At 36.2% G+C, this 21,442-nt stretch overlaps 1 protein-coding gene across 3 annotated transcripts in view; it reads right to left on the bottom strand.

The window, feature by feature from the left end:
* Positions 1-8,650: 8,650 nt before the first annotated feature.
* GKAP1 (G kinase anchoring protein 1) overlaps positions 8,651-21,442 on the bottom strand; it is an 88,467-nt gene continuing 75,675 nt past the window's right edge. For 2 of the 3 annotated variants that reach the window (XM_082611959.1, XM_082611958.1), the window contains 5 exons: positions 19,673-19,770; positions 16,101-16,164; positions 12,322-12,392; positions 11,741-11,818; positions 8,653-8,986 (listed from right to left, as the gene is read on the bottom strand). In XM_082611959.1, the coding sequence (XP_082468085.1) occupies positions 8,939-8,986; positions 11,741-11,818; positions 12,322-12,392; positions 16,101-16,164; positions 19,673-19,770 (359 nt within the window). In that variant the 3' untranslated portion in view covers positions 8,653-8,938. Of the gene's footprint in view, positions 8,987-11,740; positions 11,819-12,321; positions 12,393-16,100; positions 16,165-19,672; positions 19,775-21,442 lie in introns of all 3 variants that reach the window. The other variant, XM_082611960.1, reaches the window with a different exon arrangement.

Genomic DNA, 21,442 nt, shown 5'->3' with positions numbered 1-21,442 from the left:
ATTGCACCCCTCGTACCCTCTCATTGTGGCTTGTCTTTGGATATGGGGTATCTTTTTTGGTGAGTTCGTGTCTTCCTGTCGATGATTGTTCAGCAGTTAGTTGTGATTCTGGTGCGATCACAAGAGGGAGTGAGAGCACGTCCTCTTGCTCTGCCATCTTGAACCAATCTTTCAAAATCAGTTTTCTTTTTTGTGGTATCTTTGTCTGGTTTTAGTATCAGGGTGATGGTGGCCTTGTAGAACAAATTTGGGAGTGTTCCCCCCTCTGCAATTTTTTGAGAGTTGAGAAGGATAGGTGTTAGCTCTTCTGTATATGTTTGATAGAATTCGCCTGTGAAACCATCTGGTCCTGGACTTTTGTTTGTTGGAAGATTTTAAATTACAGTTTCAATTTCATTACTTGTGAGAGGTCTGTTTATATTTTCTAATTCTTCCTGGTTCAGTCTTGGAAAATTGTACCTTTGCCAGAATTTGTCCATTTCTTCTACGTTGTCCATTTTATTGGCATATAATTGTTTGTCATAGTCTTTTATAATCCTTTGTATTTGTGCAGTGTCAGTTATGATTTCTCCTTTTTCATTTCTAATTTTATTGACTTGCATCCTATTCCTTTTTTTCTTGATGAATCTGGCTAAAGATTTATCAATTTTGTTTATCTTTTCAAAGAACCAACTTTTAGTTTTATTCATCTTTGCTATTGTTTCCTTCATTTCTATTTTTTATTTCTGCTCTGATCTTTATGATTTCTCTCCTTCTACTGCCTGGGTTTTCTTTGTTCTTCTTTCTCTAGTTGCTTTAGGTGTAAGGTTAGATTGTTTGAGATTTTTCTTGTTTCTTGAGGTAAGATTGAATTGCTATAAACTTCCCTTTTAGAACTGTTTTTGCTGTGTCCCATAGGTTTTGGGTCATCGTGTTTTTATTGTCATTTGTTTCTATGTAATTTTTTATTTCCTCTTTGATTTCTTCAGTGATCTCTTGGTTATTTAGTAATACACTGTTTAGCTTCCATGTATTTGTGTTTTTTACAGTTTTTTTCCTGTAATTGATTTCCAATCTCATAGCATTGTGGTCAGAAAAGATGCTTGATATGATTTCAATGTTCTGAAATTTTCCAGGGCTTGATTTGTGACCCAAGATGTGATCTATCCTGGAGAATGTTCCATGTGCACTTGAGAAGAAAGTGTATTCTGCCACTTCTGGGTAGAATGTCCTATAAATATCAATTAAATCTATCTGGTCTATTGTGTCATTTAAAGATTTTGTTTCCTTATTTATTTTGTTTGGATGATCTGTCCGTTGGTGTAAGTGGGGTGTTAAAGTCCCCCACTATTATTGTGTTACTGTCAATTTCCCCTTTTATGGCTATTAGCATTTTCCCTATGTATTGAGGTGCTCTTATGTTGGGTGCATAAATACTTATAATTGTTATATCTTCTTCTTGGATTGATCCCTTTGATCATTATGTAGTGTCCCTCCTTATCTCTTGTAACAGTCTTTATTTTAAAGTCTATTTTATCTGATATGAGTATTGCTACTCCAGCTTTCTTTTGATTTCCATTTGCATGGAATATCTTTTTCCATCCCCTCACTTTCTGTCTGTATGTATCCCTAAGTCTGAAGTGGGTCTCTTGTAGACAGCACATATATGGGTCTTGTTTTTGTATCCATTCAGCCAGTCTGTGTCTTTTGGTTGGAGCATTTAATCCATTTACATTTAAGGTAATTATTGATATGTATTTTCTTAATTGTTTTGGGTTTGTTTCTGTGGGTTTTTTTCTTCTCTTGCATTTCCCGCCTAGAGATGTTCCTTTAGCATTTGTTGTAAAGCTGGTGTGGTGGTGCTGAATTCTCTTAGCTTTTGTTTGTCTGTAAAGCTTTTGATTTCTTCATCAAACCTGAATGAGATCCGTGCTGAGTAATCTTGGTTGTAGGTTTTTCCCTTTCATCACTTTAAATATATCCTGCCACTCCCTTCTGTCGTGCAGATTTTCTGCTGAAAAATCAGCTGATAACCTTATGGGGATTCCCTTGTGTGTTAGTTTTTGCTTTTCCCTTGCTGCTTTTAGTATTTTTTCTTTGAATTTAATTTTTGTTAGTTTAATATGTGTCTTGGTGTGTTTCCCCTAGGGATTATCCTGTATGGGACTCTCTGTGCTTCCTGGACTTGTGTGGCTATTTCCTTTCCCATGTTAGGGAAGCTTTCAACTATAATCTGTTTGACTATTTCCTTAGAACCTTTCTCTCTTCTTCTTCTGGGACCCCTATAATTCGAATGTTGGTGCACTTAGTATTGTCCCAGAAGTCTCTGAGACTGTCCTCAATTCTTTTCATTCTCTTTTCTTCATTCTGCTCCTCAGCAGTTATTTACACCATTCTAAGTTCCAGCTCATTTATTCATTCTTCTGCCTCAGTTATTCTGCTACTGATTCCTTCTGGTGTATTTTTCATTTCAGTTATTGTGTTGCTCATCTCTTTGTTCTTTAGTTCTTCTAGGACTTTGTTCAACATTTCTTGTATTTTCTTGATCCGTACCTCTATTCTATTTCCAAAGATTTTGGATCATCTTTACTATCATTAGTCTGAATTCTTTTTCTGGTAGGTTGCCTATTTCCTCTTCATGTATTTGGTCTTGTAGGTTTTTACCTTGCTTCTTCATGTTTAACATATTTTTTCATCATCTCACTTTTTTTGATGGGTGGGACTGTTTCCTCTCTTACTGGTTGTTTGGCCTGAAGCTTCCAGCACTGGAATTTGCAGGCAGTTGGGTAGATCCGGATCTTGCTACCAAGATGAGGACCTCTAGGAGACCTTACTCTGATTAATATTCCCTGGGGTCTGAGGTTCTCTGTTAGTCCAGTAGTTCGGACGCAGTGCTCCTACCACAAGAGTTCAGGCCAGCCCCCCTGACCCATGAACCAAGATCCCGCAGGCCGCACAGTGTGGCAAAAAAAAAAAAAAAAAAATAGCAGAACAATAACAGTGTAAAAAACAAAATTAGAAAACAGATACATTAGAAAAAATAAAAATATAAATGAAACAATCAGAAAGTAAAACAGAACCACAATAGCCCCCCACAAAAAAATAAAGGGCCAGAAAAGGCCTTGGCTGTGGGGGGGTGAGGAGCTTAGATGGGAATGGAGCCTAGGGGGCCAGGGTTTAGGTGGGGAGCAGGGTCTAGGCTCCAGAATCACGTGGCCAGTAAAGGCCCTGGGGGGGTTGGGAGCAGGGCTTAGGCTCAGCGTGGTGGGATGGGTCCCTGGAGTGCCTTTGGCCTCCAAGTGTGGTGGATGAGGCCTGAGACCTCAGCAGGCTCGCCAGGGACCGAGTGGGCAGGGGAAACACTAGCCGCATTCCCCCGCTCTGATCCTCTTGATTCCCAAAGGTCCCTCCCCGTTGGCCTCTACTCTTTCTTTACCCTCTCTCCTATGTCCCCAGGACCCACGCGACCAGAGGGGGCCTTAGAGGGCAGAGGACCAGGCCTGGGGACTGCAGCAGGCTCCCTGGGGCCCAACTGGGCAGGGGAAATGCCAGCCACATTCCCCTCCAATCCCCCCAAGGGTCTCTCCCCATCCTTGTTGATTCCCTTGCAGTGAGTGGGCCTCTCCAGGCGTCGGCACCTCTCCCCTGCCCCAGCCGCCCCTCAGGGGCGCTGCTCCCATCCCACCTCCACTTATCCTACCCCCTTGCTCTCCCCCATGTCCTACCCAGTCACTCAGGGGTTCCTCCTGTCCCCTTGGGTGTCAAGGTCCCCCACCAGTGTCTGGTAGGTGCCCTAGTTGTGAGGAGACACGGACTCTGCATCCTCTTACTCCGCCATCTTGACTCCGTCCCCTCTGCTAAAAATGTCTCATTGTTTTCTTAAATGGCTCCTTTTTGTTCATGAACATAGTAAAGGTCTACTGAGTCCTAAATTTAAACAAACCAATCCTCACTCAACCATGTAGTCCCTTCAAAGCACCTTGGGGGCCCTTTCTTATAACTGCCAGAAGTGTTACAAAGTTTAACTTTTTCCTCAGTGCCTTGCTCTGTGCCACTGAAAAAGCTATTTTGAAAGTCATCAATGTGTTATTTCTCTGTTAAAACCAGTAGTTTTTCCTCAGGCTCGTAACTTGAGACCTCTATGCAACATTCATAACCATGCCTCCCACCTTTCTCACCAACCTCTCTTGTTTCCTACCATTTCCAAAGTCTGTCCTCAGCAGTATTTCTCTTCAAAAACTTTTTCCTTTGGGTATGTCAACTATTTATACAACTTAACTGTAGATGGATCCCAAATCCATCCTTCCCTCAAAGAACCAGATCTATATTTCCAACTTCTTGGACTATTTTCAGATGTTCTGTAGGCAAATCCAGTTTAAAAAGTCAGAAGTTAATTCTGTCCATCTCCCCCACATCAATTCCTCCATCAGTGTACCTTACTAATGGCACTATCATCCTCACTCTCATTTAGGCTAGAGATCTTGCTTTTCATGTCTAATGCCCTTGTTCTTTTCCTCACTCTATACAAGTTTGTTAAATTCCACCCTGGGAATTTTTTTATTCTGTATTCTGAATCCCACTGCCACCTCCCTAGTTCAGATCCTTTTTATGTTCTGTTTCTACTATTATAAAAGCTTCCTTGATATTTCCAAATTGATTCTTCTATAATTTTCTATTGCATCATTACCATTTCAATCTTCTTAAAGGACAACTCTGAGTGCGTCATTTCTTTGTCCATAAACTTTTTTTTCAAAAACTCAAAAATTATTATTATATTAGCTTGATATACTCAACACATGCCTTATTATCTTTCTATTCCCTGAACACATAGGTTGCTTTTCCTTCACCTCTCTTTTTAAATTTTCCTTTCTTGTCAAACAACCTCTACCCTTTAAAACTTTTTGGGAAAGCTACTTATCAATTAAAACATTAGCTTTTTAATAAGTAACACTGGACTCCCCTGAACAAATATACTCTCTTCCTTCCATAAAATTGTTACAGAATCCACTGTATTCTATCTTGAATTTCATTTAGTTATGTGCTATGCTTGTTTATTCATATTAGACTGAAAATAATTTGCAGGTAAAAATGGCATCTTACGTAATTTTTACCCAGTACTTTCACTGACTATTCTCATTAGATACCAAATTTCATGCTGTTCAGTCATTTATTGAATATTTATTATGAGCCAAGGCCATACAACTAATAAGTAATAGAACTTGAACAAAGCTCTAGTTCAAGAGTGTTGGCTTTACTAACATACCATAGAAAATGTCAAAAATCCCAAAGAAGATGTCTAAAATGTTTAAAATAATAAGATGTATTTTCTTCTGTACCCCAATAGCAATTTGAATACATCAATATTATTATTTATTGGAATATTTTATGAATATTTCTTTACATTTCTGTGTTCTTCCAATTGATTGCGGATATTTGCATCTCTAGGACTTAGCACAATGCCTAGCACATAGTAAGCTATCAATAATTTCATTGCACATTCAGGAAGCAGAAAAGAATCTGAGTAAAGATATTTATTAAAAGGGGATGCCTGATAAATCAATCTAACAGAAGAAATCAACTGATCACTGATTGTCTTTTCTATCTCTTACTAGATAAAGCTTTCTCTGTTGAAATTGAGACATTGGCCTAGAAGTAGATAGATTAAGCCCACAGAACTGGATACATCAATCAATGAAAAAAAATCAGCGGGAAAAACAAAGTCATGAGTGCAGTACTCCAGAGAATACCCAACACAAAACAGGATAATCAATGAAGTTTTCTATGTGCTCAGGAGATTTTTAAACCATATATATACACTAGTAGAACATGGCGTATCTGTTGAGTGTCTACCATGTGCCAGGCACTGTGTTAGATGTTAGATAATGTACCAAATGGATAGTGTATAGGTAAATAATCAAAAGCAGATAATAATGTGATAGGCGTTGGTAATTCAGTTCATTAACTACCTGGGTAATTCAATTATAATTGAAACTATTCAAGTTCTGTCTGGCTTGTTCCTATAAGACAACATTAGAAATTTGATTTTGTTCATCACTGGAGTGAAAAATATGGTACCACGGATTACCAAATATATTAAGTAATTAAGTAGGTTCTGATTCTTAATCAAAGGTAAAATTAGGGGAAAACTATCTTAAAAAGCTTTACCACTTTATCAATTAATTAAACAAATAATTATTTAACATCTACTCTGTGCTACATAGAGAACTAAGTGTTGAGAATAATAAGCCACAATTCTTTGCAAGGTTCATGTAACCGCATGGAAGAAGCCAGACATATAAACAATGATGACATTAAGTATTTTTTCTTATTAAAGACTGTCATGAAGTGGAGTCTTTCATATAATGCTGGTTTTGGAGGCCAATACCAGTATTTGTGTTTACCTTTGTTATAAAACAAAAAACTCTCTGTATTTTAATAAATCATATTTGTATTTCACTGACTACACTAAGAGAAATCAATCCCATAAACTGCTAATTGATTATATGAATAAAAAAAATCTATCTTCATTCCTTCCCCACATCAACACTCTTCCTATTCTCAGTGTGTCACACTTTTGTCCTCAAGCCAGACTGTCCTTTAAATAAATATTTCAGCCCAGAGTTTGCTCCTTCTGCCTAGGATGCTTCTCAAAAAATTTACAGAAAAGGTATCCACCCTCCAAAAAACTACTGGGTTGGCCAAAAGGTTCATTCGTTTTTTTCCGTAAGATGGCTCTAGTAGCACTTAGTTGTCTTTAACTTCATTCAAAACAATTTTGTTAGATTGTATGTGACAGCTGTCATATCAGTGTGCATTTTAAAAAAGACATCAAAATTGGTGAATTTTTGTGTAGCCATTTTCATATTGAAGATGGAAGAAAAAAGCAACTTTTTCAGCATATTATGCTGTATTATTTCAAGAAAGGTAAAAACGCAACCGAAAAGCAAAAAAAGATTTGTGTAGTGTATGGAGAAGGTGCTGTGACTGACTGAACGTGTCAAAAGTGGTTTGCAGGGCTTCCCTGGTGGCGCAGTGGTTGAGAGCCCGCCTGCCGATGCAGGGGACGCGGGTTCGTGCCCCGGTCCGGGAAGATCCCACATGCCGCGGAGCGGCTGGGCCCGTGAGCCATGGCCGTTGAGCCTGCACGTCCGGAGTCTGTGCTCCGCAACGGGAGAGGCCACAACAGCGCGAGGCCCACATACCGCCAAAAAAAAAAAAAAAAGTGGTTTGCAGGGCTTCCCTGGTGGCGCAGTGGTTGAGAGTCCGCCTGCCGATGCAGGGAACACGGGTTCGTGCCCCGGTCCGGGAAGATCCCACATGCCGCGGAGCGGCTGGGCCCATGAGCCATGGCCGCTGGGCCTGCGCATCCGGAGCCTGTGCTCCGCAACGGGAGAGGCCACAACAGTGAGAGGCCCGCGTACCGCAAAAAAAAAAAAAAAAAAGTGGTTTGCAAAGTTTCGTGCCTGAGATTTCTCGCTGGACAATGCTCCACGGTTGGGTAGACCAGTTGACGTTGATAGTGCTCAAATCGAGACATTAACTGAGAACAAGCAACTTTATGCCACGCAGGAGATAGCCGACATACTCAAAAATATCCAAATCAAGCCCTGAAAATCATTTGCACCACCTTGGTTATGTTAGTTGCTTAGATGTTCGGGTTCTACGTAAGTTTAGCGAAAAAACCTTCCTGACCTTATTTCCGCATGCGATTCTCTACTTAAACGTAATGAAAACATTCCGTTTTTAAAACAAATTGTGATGAGTGATGAAAAGTGGATACTGTACAATAATGTGGCACAGAAGACATCATGGGGCAAGTGAAATGAACCACCACCAACCACACCAAAGGCCCGTCTTCAATCCAAAGAAGGTGATGTTGTGTATACGGTGGGATTGGAAGGGAGTCCTCTATTATAAACTCCTTCTGGAAAACCCAACGATTAATTCCAACAAGTACTGTTCCCAATTAGACCAACTGAGAGCAGCACTCGACAAAAAGCATCCAGAATTAGTCAACAGAAAATGCATAATCTTCCATTAGGATAACGCAAGACCGCATGTTTCTTTGATGACCAGGTAAAAACTGTTACAGCTTAGCTGGAAGTTCTGATTCATCTGCCGTATTCACCAGACATTGCACCTTTGGATTTCCATTTATTTAGGTCTTTACAAAACTCTTAATGGAAAAAATTTCAATTCCCTGGAAGACTGTAAAAGGCACCTGGAACAGTTCTTTGCTCAAAAAGATAAAAAAGTTTTGGGCAGATGGAATTATGAAGTTGCCTGAAAAATGGCAGAAGGTAGTGGAACAAAAGGGTGAATACGTTGTTCAGTAAAGTTCTTGGTGAAAATGAAAAATGCATCTTTTATTTTTTACTTAAAAACCAAAGGCACTTTTTGGCCAACCCAGTATCTCATGCAAGTTTTCTCAATTTCCAAACAATGTGATATCACATTCTAATATGTATGGTAATTTTTTGTTGCTGTTGTCATTACCCACCTCCACCTTCTACTTCCCCTGAGCATAAGCCATTTGAGGATATCTTGTATGTTCTATAGGGTTTAGCATGCACAAAGTGCTGAGTAAATATTCACTGAGCTTAAATCCAATTAAATTGACTGTGCTATAAGCAAAAACAATACTTTCACACTGTTTCTGAAATTTAAAAAAAATCAAACATTAATGGAAGAGTAAATTAATTTTATTGACTGATGAAAAACTAAAGTGATAAGAAGTACGAATAGTAAACAATAATCATTGAGTTGTGCTGGAATTCTATTTTTCTTCTTTTCACTTTAAGCCAAAAGGACATAAAATTTTAAACCATTAGTGATCTAATCATTTTAAGTTTCTTCAACAAAAGCTGCATAGTTCAGCAGTTGCACAGCATTAAATATATACATTTTTGCAAAACCCTGAAAGTTTTAATTTTTGTGTTGACCTCAAAGGCTAATAGAATCACCTACACTGGTCGGATTCAGAGTTTCTTTTCCCTTTTCTGCCACCCTGTAAAGAAAAATAGGGTAAATTATTTAGGAAATAACATTTTGGGGGCATTTTCTTTTCAAGAATAAGTGAGATCAAAAACATTTTTGACTATGAAAAGGAACTTCTTTTCTGAGTTTGTTGCAAATTTGAATGAACATACCACTAAATTACTTTTACGTATTTTAAATAGCAATAACCGTTGTTATTTTTACAAACGGTTAAAATAGGTTGTAGAAAACAGTTATCTATTTGAACTAGTCTGGACTTAGTCTGATCACCAGTATCTTATTTTTTAGAGCTCATTTGCACTGTCCCAGATTTTTTTTTTAAATAAAAATTTTGATCAGGACTTCCCTGGTGGCGCAGTGGTTAAGAATCCGCCTGCCAATGCAGGGTTCGATCCCTGGTCTGGGAAGATCCCACGTGCCGCAGAGCAACTAAGCCCGTGAGCCACAACTTCTGAGCCTGTGCTCTAGAGCCTGCGAGCCACACCACTGAGCCCACACGCCACAACTACTGAAGCCTACGTGCCCTAGAGCCCGCGCGCTGCAACTACTGAGCCCACACAGCGCAACTACTGAGCCCACACGCCGCAACTACTGAAGCCCGCGTGCTCAAGGGCCTGTGTGCCACAACTACTGAGCCTTCGTGCTGCAACTACTGAAGCCCGCGTGACTAGAACCCATGCTCCACAACAAGAGAAGCCACTGCAATGAGAAGCCTGTGCACCACAACAAAGAGTAGCCCCTGCTCACTGCAACTAAAGAAAGCCCGGGCGCAGCAACAAAGACTCAATGCAGCCAAAAAAAAAAAAAAAAAAATTGATCAAAATAGACAATTTGCTCCATATGATCAGCAAATTTGGTGATTCACTTCATTACCCTTTTGGGTAATTCAATTTCTAATTCAAGTTCTGTATAGTTTTGTTCATATAAGACAGCATTAGAAATCTGATTCTGTTCATCAGTGGGTTGAAAAGATTATACTTTTCATATTTGCTCCGTGACATATATAAATCTGTATTTAATTTCCTCCAAATGAAATGCCATCAATGGTATTTGACTTGAGCCAAAGAAAGAGAAAGGTGGCTTAAAAGCCAGGAAGTATTTTTCATTAATTACTTTTAACAACATTTTCTGCCTTACTCTGATTCAAAAAGCAAATAATCATTTAAAAAATATGGAAAGCACAAAAGTACAAAAAAATTTAATCATCCATAACTATTCTACCCTCCATTTTAACCATAAATAATGGTTTGATGTATTTATAATAATTTTATAATTTTTCTACATTTTTATAAACTATGGCAATGATACTCAAACTTGGTTAATTACTAGAATCACCTAAGTAGTAATATTTTTAAAATTCTGATGTCTAGACTTTGTCCCAGCCTATTTACTTATGATAATTAGTAGTGGGCTGAACAATCAAAAAGTTCCCAAGAAATTCTGATGATCAGCCAAGTTTGGGAACTACTTGTCTGTGAAAGCACGTTTTTTAGAGTGGCAGTTATATCAAGGGCACATGGAACCCAGACCCATTTAATAATGTTGGCAGTTTCTCTTTGTTTGTTTCACCCTTTTTCTGCCCATAACCTCCCTCTTGGTGTTCAAAAACATGTCTACAACCAACCTTCTTTAAAAAAAAAAAAATCAAGTATAAGAATGCTGTCATTCATTCCTGACCAAATAAAAGTTTTGCAAAGATTCATTCAGAGAAAAAAAAGTATGAAGAGGTTATATGAAACTTGAGATGTATAATGACAGGTGTTAAAAATAAGATTTATTTCCTGATAGCAGGGAAATAAAAAATAAATTTACTAAAAAACTTTCTACAAGGTAGATGCCCACTATACAGAGGTACCAATGTTATATAGCTTAAAACTCTTACCTTTCTTCTAAACAAGAGTTTTAAAAAAATAATAATAATTCAAAGATCCTTTTCAAAGCTTCCCAGGCAAAGGGAATCTTCCTTCCTGGATTGATGACATGTCAAAGCTGGAGCTAAACAACTTTATATTCTCTAGGCCACCAGTGGTGGCTTTCGAACTTTTTTGACCCCACATCAGTTAACTCATTTTATATCATGACATAGACACACATACGTATTCATATACAAATATATGTGTGTGTATATTCACACATATACATATACACATATATTGAAACAAAGCCCTGATATTGTTTACTGCTTCACCCAGAAAAAAATGCTGAATGCCGTCTTGTAAATGCAGAAGAAATGATAGAATTAGAAAAATCACTATTTTTCAACTACCAAAATAATAACTGATAAAAATATCATTAATCTGGATGCTAAAATCATTGGGTAAAAATAAAGGATATTCACACAATCTTAAACTATAACTTCACATATTATTTATTATTTATTAATTACAAAGAGGGAAAGATATCTTTACAATGAAGATATCTAGGAGAGACTGCTGTACGCAAGTGATCAAACTTATTATATAATGGGATAAATGTCATTATGTACCTTCCCTCAATATGATTCACTGGCACATATCTCACATCATCTATGTAGTACCAAAGGTCTTTTGAGTTACTTTAGTTATTGCTGTATATACCAATGTCTAGAATAAACTTAACATTTTCTACGATGTAAATTATATAACCAATAATAACAAAATTATCAATATGTTTGCTGAATAAATTTTGGCCTAAGAATAAAATAGTACATTTATTCTCACATGTATATACCTGTTCCAAATGTATTATTTGTGATGAAAACACTTTCATAATTATAAAGGCATACCTGATATTTGGCTAATTCTGCTTGTAACACTTTCACTTTAGATCTTTCTTGTTCTAACGCAGCATGGAGTGAAGTTACCTATAACCAAATATTCAATAAAAAAAGACTTTTTTTGGTCTTTTTTGGTAAATACTCTTGTTATTCACGATGATTTTTGACTATGAGATTCATGAGCATTAGAAGAGAACCTCTCTCCTCACAAACAATTTCAATTAGGCATTTTATTCAGCTGTATATTAAAGATACGTAGGGCAAGCTCACTGTTGTTCTAAGACAAGACCAAAGAATAAGGATGGGAAGGGGAGAAAATCAAGTCCATGAACAGGATAAGTTCTGTCTGTCCTTTCTATCTCTATATTCAGCCCACATCAACTAAAATACAACCTTATCTTCTCCTATTCTTTAGGACATACATACCTCCCTCAGTTCAGTAAACAGAATTTTCAGTCATTTGCTATTACATAATAATAATGAAGTATGGTTTGCAGTATTGATGGGCTGTGTTTTTGTTTAGTCATGTTTCATAATTCAGGACTAAAGAACAGCTTAATATAACCAGTCCTATATATAGTTTTTCTTACCTGTATCGTTAGCTCATTCTTGATACTTTGTGATTCATCAACTTGCAGAAGTATTTCTGCTTTATCTTTCACTGACAAAAAAGGAAAAACAGCAGTATAATCTTGTCAATCACTCGGATACTTTAACAATACTTTTAGTGAACCAAGACAGCAATGCAGTCAGGCAAAGATTAATTGTCCTCATACTTAATGTATTCCTTGACCCTGTATATACCTCTTAATTTCCACTGGTAAATTCTGATCATTATTATCACCACAGCAGCTTTTATTGGAAATTCTACATTTCTGTGGTGTTAAAATATTAATTGTACAGATATGACAAAAGATTAATTTTTTCCATTTATACTAAAAAGGACAAGGACAGAGAAAATAAAATATTTCACATAGGGAAAAAAACTTTAAAATGCCTCGACTAATCTTAAAGCAAGATTTTAAAAACAATGTAGAGTGTTTTTGTTTGTTTTGTTTTGTTAAATTGTCAAGGTGTGCATATCGTAAGGCCCACAAGAATTATTTTTATATGACTTTTCATACCATTAAAGCACTGGTATACCAAATAAGTGTTAGCTCGTATGAGCACAGTTAATCATATAACATCTTTGGTCTCAGAACTGTTCATTTGTCTAGAGGTTTTTCCCTCTTGGGGGAAGCAAGAGATCTATTCTTTGGCCTCTGTGTTCCCTAAGCTTTAAAAATTTCCACATGGCTGACAATTTACTTAACCTATGGTAAAGGCTAATACATGAAAAACTAATTCTTCAACTTTGAAAAGCTAGGAGAGACTGAAGAGGTAAAACTAATAAAATGAGTAAAGGAGGAAATGTCCAAATATATGAGTACTGATATCACCACAGCTCCACCAATATAACTCTGTCATTCGAAGTTATTTTTCAGTTTAATATGATACGCACTAAGGTGAGATGCTGTGTCAAGAAACAAATCACAGTCCCTTAAGAATCAACTTGGGAACTTTTACAAATTATACTTTCTACTCCTCCATCCTCAGAATTAAACGCACTCACTGAGAACTAGTGATTTTTTAACAATTATGTAATATTTTAACTACAGTCAATTTTCCTATAATGCTGTTTTGTGTTTCAAAGAGATTGATACGTCGGGGAACAACATGAACATAACATGAATTGTGTACTTAATGCTTAAGCACAATTTCATGAACAAAGAAAACTGCACCCACTCACACACCTCAAATATCTACCAGCTATTTCAGCACACTGTGTCAAGAACCACACCAACTTTCCATCCTTCCATCACTTAACAGTAACATACACAAGCTGAAACCCTTCTGAAACTTACTTCTACAGCAAACTTTACGTTGTCTTCAAAGTAAAGTGCCATATTTATTATAGTATTTATGTGTTCAACCATTTTAACATGTATAAAACTGTTACTGTTTTATTAGGTTCCCTTTTTTTTTTAATGTGTCACTGATGAAATTTTTGAGTATTGTATGCTCCTAACTCCATTTTCCCCATAAACTTTGTGGTTTTAACTGTATGATTTTATAGAGATTAGTGATTTTTAGGAACACATGTTGTACTATAACATAACTGACTGTATTTGCATTTATATTATAAATGCTAGAGTTTGTAAACTCTAACGTACTGTATTTTTCATGTCATGGTCCTGTATAAAATTGTTCTACTTGGACTACTTATAGTACGGAGTATGGACACTGGTATTATTTACTGGTAGCCATTTTTAATCTATTTTTTTAATTTATTAATTTATTTTTGGTTTGTTGGGTCTTCATTGCTGCGCGTGGGCTTTCTCTAGTTTCTGCGAGCGGGGGCTACTCTTCGTTGCGGTGCGTGGGCTTCTCACTACAGTGGCTTCTCTGTGGCAGAGCACGGGCTCTAGGCACCCGGGCTCAGCAGTTGTGGCTCGTGGGCTCTAGACCACTGGCTCAGTAATTGTGGTGCACGGGCTTAGTTGCTCTCCGGTATGTGGGATTTTCCTGGACCAGGGATCGAACCTGTGTCCCCTGCATTGGCAGGCAGATTCTTAACCTCTGTGCCACCAGGTAAGCCCCTTTAATCTATTTTTGAGAGTTTTTATCAGTTAATTTTCTCACTTTTCACAAATGTTTCCTTAAGGAATATTACTTTATTTTTAGGTATTTAAAAATCATACATCCAGGGCTTCCTGGTGGCGCAGTGGTTGAGAGCCCGCCTGCCGATGCAGGGGACACGGATTCGTGCCCTGGTCCGGGAAGATCCCACATGCCATGGAGCGGCTGGGCCCGTGAGCCATGGCTGCTGAGCCTGCGCATCCGGAGCCTGTGCTCCGCAACGGGAGAGGCCACAACAGCGAGAGGCCCGCGTACTGCAAAAAACAAAAGAAAAAAAAATCATACATCCAATGTTCAATGATACCCTTACTTTCTTCAATCAGAAATATATCTTGTAAACAATTATTTTCATAATTTTATTCATTAAATGATCCACATGGAGCTCAGTGACATGCATATCTAAATTAATCTCAGGACACTGATATCTAATTGTTCAAATAATGCCTTTTCCCGTTATTATTTAACTTCTACTTTATCATAGTTAAGCTTGTAACAGTGAAGTTATATTATAAAAATCGTAAAGTTATAAAAAATGTTTGACTCTACTTCAAGACTATATATATTCTGTTCAGCTGGACATGATTTCTGGGTTTTATAACTGTTATTTAATAGTTTAAATATTTGGTTGGACAATTCCACTCCCAGTATCTTCATATTTGAAACAATTTGGGGTATCTTGTTTACTTATCCTTTAAGGTGAGCTTCATAACTTCTCAAGTGCTATATGGTACTCACAGGAGCTATATTTGGGATTTCATTAACATTTGTTAACCAGGGAAATTGTTTATTACACTTAATTTTGTCTATTCAGAAGGCTTTCTCATCTATTCGTGTCTTTCTCTATGTCTTTTATGGTTCCTTTTCTTTTGCAAATTTAATACACGCTTCCCTTTCTGTTATTAATGGAAAATTTTCAGAGAGCTTTCAAGGTTAGCGTCACTAGGTATTCATATTCAGGAATGCAACTGATTTGGGGGGTTTCATATAACATCATCTTTACTAATGTTATTCTCTCATCTTTTTTTTTTTTTTTTTTTTTGCAGTACGCGGGCCTCTTACTGCTGTGGCCTCTCCCGTTGCGGAGGACAGGCTCCAGAAGCGCAGGCTCAGCGGCGTGGCCATGGCTCATGGGCCTAGCGGCTCTGCAGCATGTGGGATCTTCCCGGACCGGGGCACGAACCCCTGTCCCCTGCATCGGCAGGCGGGACTCTCAACCACTGCGCCACCAGGGAAGCCCTCTCTAATCTTTTTTGATTGATTTCCTTGGCTTCCTGCTGGTAATCTACTGCCAAAAGTTTAGAGTGGCAGCAAAAGTATGAAGAGTCGGGGCGGGGGGGGGGGGCGGGGGGAGGGGTAGAAAGAAAACCTAAAATCATGACAGGCCTTCTCCTCTAATAATTAATAAACAGAACCTTAAGCAAATGTTTTCTTGTTTTCCCTCTAAATGTACTCCAATAATTTATAAGAATTGAAATTTCAAGAGTTTCTTAGCTGAATAGTTGTAAACTTGTGCAATACTAAGGTGCTGCAAAAGAGACTTGTAATAATAAAATTATCAACAATAATCCAGTTTGTATCCTTTTGGGAAACCTTTTTATTTTGTTGAATTAATAAATCATATATCTTGAAAAGTTATCTTCAAATATTTTTAAGATTAACTTTTAATTCTAAAAACACAGAAATCACTTACTTTCACCTTCCTGAAGCATTTTCAATAACTGTGCATTTCTTGCCTTTACTTCTTTATACTTTGCCTAATAATCAAGGAAAAAAGATTTAATTTTTAAAAAGTAAATGATATAGTTAATGATTTACTACCAATTTATGGAGCTATGAATCTAGGCTTGCTCAAAGACATAAATTACTTCGGAAAGAAAAAAGATGGAGGAAAATGTATTCACAACTGTCTACTACTTAATTAAAGCCCTCGTATAATAATACAAATCAATATTATAGGTGACTGTATTTAAGAAGAGTAGAATAAAAGTGGAGAAAACTCAGAATAAAACTAAATTTTCCTGAAGAGTCTTTCTTTTCTTCCTCAAATAAAATCCTTATACAATTCAAAATAATTATATGAAAACAAAAAGAAAAATGATTCATAGTTCTATACCAGTACTATACTAGAACTCTCTGTATCTGTTCTTTATCAGCCACTGTGCAATATGTGGCTGCTAACTACTGGAAACGTGGCCAGTGTTACTGAGAAAATGACTTTCAACTGTATTTAGTTTTATTTAATTAAAATTTTTATTTTATTTAATTTTTATATATATAAATTTAAAATTTTACTTTTATGTATTTAAAACCCATGTAGTGTATTAATTTCACACCACGTGTAGTAGTTACCGTACAGCACAGTTTTATATTTGCTCAGTTAAGGCTTTACTAATCTTTTGTTATTTCATTAACTAAATATTTTTAAAGTAATTTTTGAATTACTTACATTTTGGCTGAAATGAATTAGTAATTTATGGAAATATCTTTCAATTATTTTTCAACTTTAAAAAAATGGCTTAGCTTCTTTTCAAACTACATGAATGACACAATTATACATTACAAACAATTTTGGAATTGTGTTCCCACATTAACATCCATATTCCAGGGAATTTTTCCCCTACACTACTCTTATTCAACATGTCTTATAGCACACACTGAAGTATTTATAAATATTTAATACATTAATAAGAGAAAACAATATATTTAGTAACTATAGAAATACAAGAGGTCAGGGAAAGAAAACAGATCAATATAAGAAACTTGTCATTTCTTCTCTCAACATGTACAAAGATACGTACAGAAGTTACCAGATTCAAAAATCTTTCTTGTAAAACAAAGTTGATGTATTTTAAATTAAGTCCAATAGATGACTTTTACTAAATACTCTGTCCAGTAAATTGCTGAGGATAAATCAATAATGTTACTGAGTAATACTGCAGACAATAATACATTGAATGGAAGAAGTAAACATAAAAGGGAGTAGGACTTTTGAGAAGCTAAGTAATGAAAGAGGGAGATAAGTCAGATGGAAACATAAAAATATGAAGGGGGAAAACAAATACGGCCAACTACAACTATATTCACTGAATATAGAAATATATCTACTGGGAATATAAAACTGTATCCACTATGAAATTCTCACTCTCAGGGTTTCAATCAATGTTAATATCTCATCAAACTCTATCTTTAGCTCAAGCCTTTTCTCCAAGGTTCAGATCAGTGTATATGGAAGCATGTCTTTAGTTAGTCTTCAAGCCCTAAAGCCAGCTCATAAAGCAAAAATTGCAAATGAACAAAATTACCCTGAATATTCTTTATACTGCAATAAAAATAACATATAGTTTTGCACTTACAATCCTGAACAGTAAATGTATCTATGAAAACATAAGAGTATAAAATCCTAGTACTGTGCAATTTATAATAAAGAACATATGAAATATACAGTGCCCTCATTAGTATTTTTAACTTCATGAAAAAGAGAACACAAAGTTAAACGCACATATGGTGTGACTCCAATGTGTCCCCAACACAGATGTTCAACATCCTGAACATCTATGCCTGCATCCACAGCCATTTCAAACTCAACATGTCCAAAACGAGATCTATTAGTTCCGTTTCCCCAAACCAGTTCAAAATGTGTTCTTCCTCTTACACTCAGTACCTGTTAATTTTGTTACCAGACAGTCTTCACTCCAGGCCTCAGCTACGTGCATTAACTTCCACAAAACAATTCTCATGTCAGTTCCCTTCTAAAGCCTTCACTGCCCTCTCCTTGTCTAAAATGCAAATGCCTTCAAATACTGACCTCAACTAACACCCCCAATCTCACCTTCTACAACTTCGCATTTCTCTAAACGTCAGTAACAATGCATTTCCTACCATTCTCATGCCTTGTATGCACTGTTCTATCTGGAAAAACTATCTTTTTTTTGGTGGAACCTTTACCAATTTTCAGTAGCAGCAACGGATTCATTCCTGTTTCTGGGCTTCTGGGGCACTCTGTCAGATCTCAATCACAAATTCCACATTGTACTGCAATTATTTACATGATTATCTTCTCCATTAGACTGTAAGCTTCTTACTAACTCATCTTTGTATTCACTGTGCCTAACACATGGTAAGTGCTCAAAGCAAAAGAAAATATAAATGACAAAGCAAAAGCTAAGGCAGAAGTGGGTGCAGTTCAAAAAGGTTTTAACAGGGATAATTCTTAAAGGTATGAGTAGACGAGGAAGGGAAATATAAGAACCAGCAGGGCTGGAACTTGACTTTTTTTCACTATTACATACACAGGGTCCAGAAAAGCAGCTGGCCTATTACAGGCATTCAACAAATAATTGTTGAGTGAATAAATATTAGTTCAAAAAGAGAATGATACTTGAGATGAATAAGAGATTTTTTAAAAAGCCTAAGAAAGGAGAGTAATAGGTTTGTGGTTAAAAAAAATTGTATAAATGACAAGTGGCAAGGATGTGAAGAAATCGGTACCCTTGTTCATTGCTGGTGGAAATGTAACATGGTGCAGCTGCTATGGAAAACAGTTTGATGGTTCCTTAAAAAGTTAAACATAGAATTACCATATGATCCAGAAATTCCACTCTTAGGTATATACCAAAAGAATTGAAAGCAGAGACTCAGATACTTGTACACCAATGTTCATAACTGTATTATTCACAGTAGCCAAAAGGTGGAAACAGTGCAAGTGTCCATCAACAGACAAACAAAAAATATGGTATATACATACAGTGGAGTATTATTCAGCCGTAAAAAGGAATTAAGTTCTGATACGTGCTACAACATGGATATGCATGCTGAAAACATGCCAAGTGAAATAAGGCAGACACAAAAGGACAAATATCATGATTCCACTTATAGGAAGTACCTAGAATAGGCAAATTTACAGAGATTAGAGGTCATCAAGGATTGCAGTAGAAGGGGAAATAGGGAGTTTAATGGGTACAGAGTTTCTGTTTGGGATGATGAAAAAGTTCTGGAAATAGTGGTGATGGTTACACAACACTGAGAAAGTACTTAATGCCACTGAATTGTACACTTAAAACGGTTAAAATGGCAAATTTAATGTTATATGTATTTTACTATGATAAGAATATACTATCATTCAGATTATATATGAGTTAAAAAAACCTAAATAGCAGAAATATTTCTATCAATCAAATATTAAACATATTTCAATATAATAAAAACAGAAAATGGACAAATTTATAGAATTATTTTGGTTTACAACAGTAAATATATACAAACCTCCCACTGAGTGATCACATTTTTCAGCTTCTGGATTTCAGCATCTTTTCTTTCAAGTTCCAACTTTAGTCTTTCAATTCTTCCATCTTTTAGAACTACTTCCTAAAGGGGGAAAACACCATTTTAGAACTAAGACAGTTCTGCCAATTCTGATTTACAATATCCTTTTTGAAAGGTCCCAATTTTAATTCATTTTCTAAAGCAACCTAAACTGTTGACTAAATTTCCACTTGTACTCAATTTTATAAATGTAATTATGTACAGTACAAGCAAATAAGATATTTATGCCTAATCTCAAACTACAAACGTAACCTAGAACAATATCAGGGCTTTGAAATGATATTTCCATCCTGGAATAAACATACTAAAGTGGTCTCTGACAAGTTGTTATTAGTCTATCTTAAAAACCTAAAAGAATTGAAAACTTATGAGAAAAATATGAAATAAATAATGCAAAAAAACAAAAATAAAGTTTTTCTCTATATTAGCAATTAACACATAGAAGATATAACTAGAAAAAACATTTTCTCCAGACAGCAATAAAAAATATCCCTAAGAATAAAATTCAGTAATTTTCAGGATCAATAAATGATAAAATATTGAAAAGGACAGAACAAAGCATGTTTTTAGATAGGAAAACTAAGTATTACTAAATATTAATTTGAACATTCAATAAAATTTCAATAGAAATTTCAATAGAGTTTTGTTCTTTGGAACCTAGCGAGATAGTCAAAACTTTACCTGGGAGAATACAGGATAGAAACAAAAAGTTAATGCAGTAGAATTTGCCTACCAGATAATTATATATTATACAGCAAAAATAATTAAAACAGCATGTCATGGCACCTATGTTGACACAGCGATGTAACAGAAAAGAAAGTCCAGAAAGATTTAAGACACAAGAATTTATTATAATATAACTAACTATGGTATTTTAAAGAAGTGAGAAAAGGCTGAATTACAGAATAATGGTAGTATATGGGACAAATGGCTAACTGGAAAAATCAAGTTAAATGCCTGCCATCTTGTAACAGACACCAAAATAAATAAATTTAAATGCAAAAAAATCAACCCAAAGTCATACTTTCCATAAGAATATATATTGGTTCTCTATATCTAATGTGTAATGTGGCAACAATTTTATTCCAAAAATACTCACTGAGCACCTATGCTGGGTGCTGGGTGTACAATGGTGAACAGAACAGAAAAGATTCTTGCCCTCATGGGACTTGTCTAGTGGTGGAGGCAGATATTACATAAAGAAATGCTGCAATTAGAAACCAAGGTTTAAGCAATGCCGAAAAGAAACACAGTGCTATAAAGGGAATAATGTGGATTATTCCCTGGTGGATCAGGGAAGCTCTGAGGCCATGACCCTTAAGATGAACCTTGAGTGACTGGGTAGGAATTGGCTAAGTAAAAAGTGGAGGGAGATAAGAGCTTTCCAGGTAGAAAGAACAGTAGGTATAAAGGCCCTGAGGCAGGAAAGAGCCTAGAGAATTTGAAGGATAGTAAAGAGGCAAGCACGGTTGGAGCTTAGTGAAGAAGATGATAGTATAAGATGATTTCGGAAGAAAAAATTTGGATCAAAATTAGAAATATACATACTATTATCATGGCCCAAAAATCTCATTTCCGGGAATTTATCTTAAATAGATACACGAGGGGGGAGTATGTATGAAAGTGTTCACTGCAGTTACAACAAAAAATTGGACATCAATTTAAATGCCCAACAATAAGGATATAGGCTAAATATATGACAAATTTACA

This window comes from Mesoplodon mirus (genome assembly GCF_964341445.2).
Source record: "Mesoplodon mirus genome assembly, chromosome: 1".
In the NCBI taxonomy this organism is placed as follows: domain Eukaryota; kingdom Metazoa; phylum Chordata; class Mammalia; order Artiodactyla; family Ziphiidae; genus Mesoplodon; species Mesoplodon mirus.
This window is presented reverse-complemented; position numbering and strand designations above follow the sequence as displayed.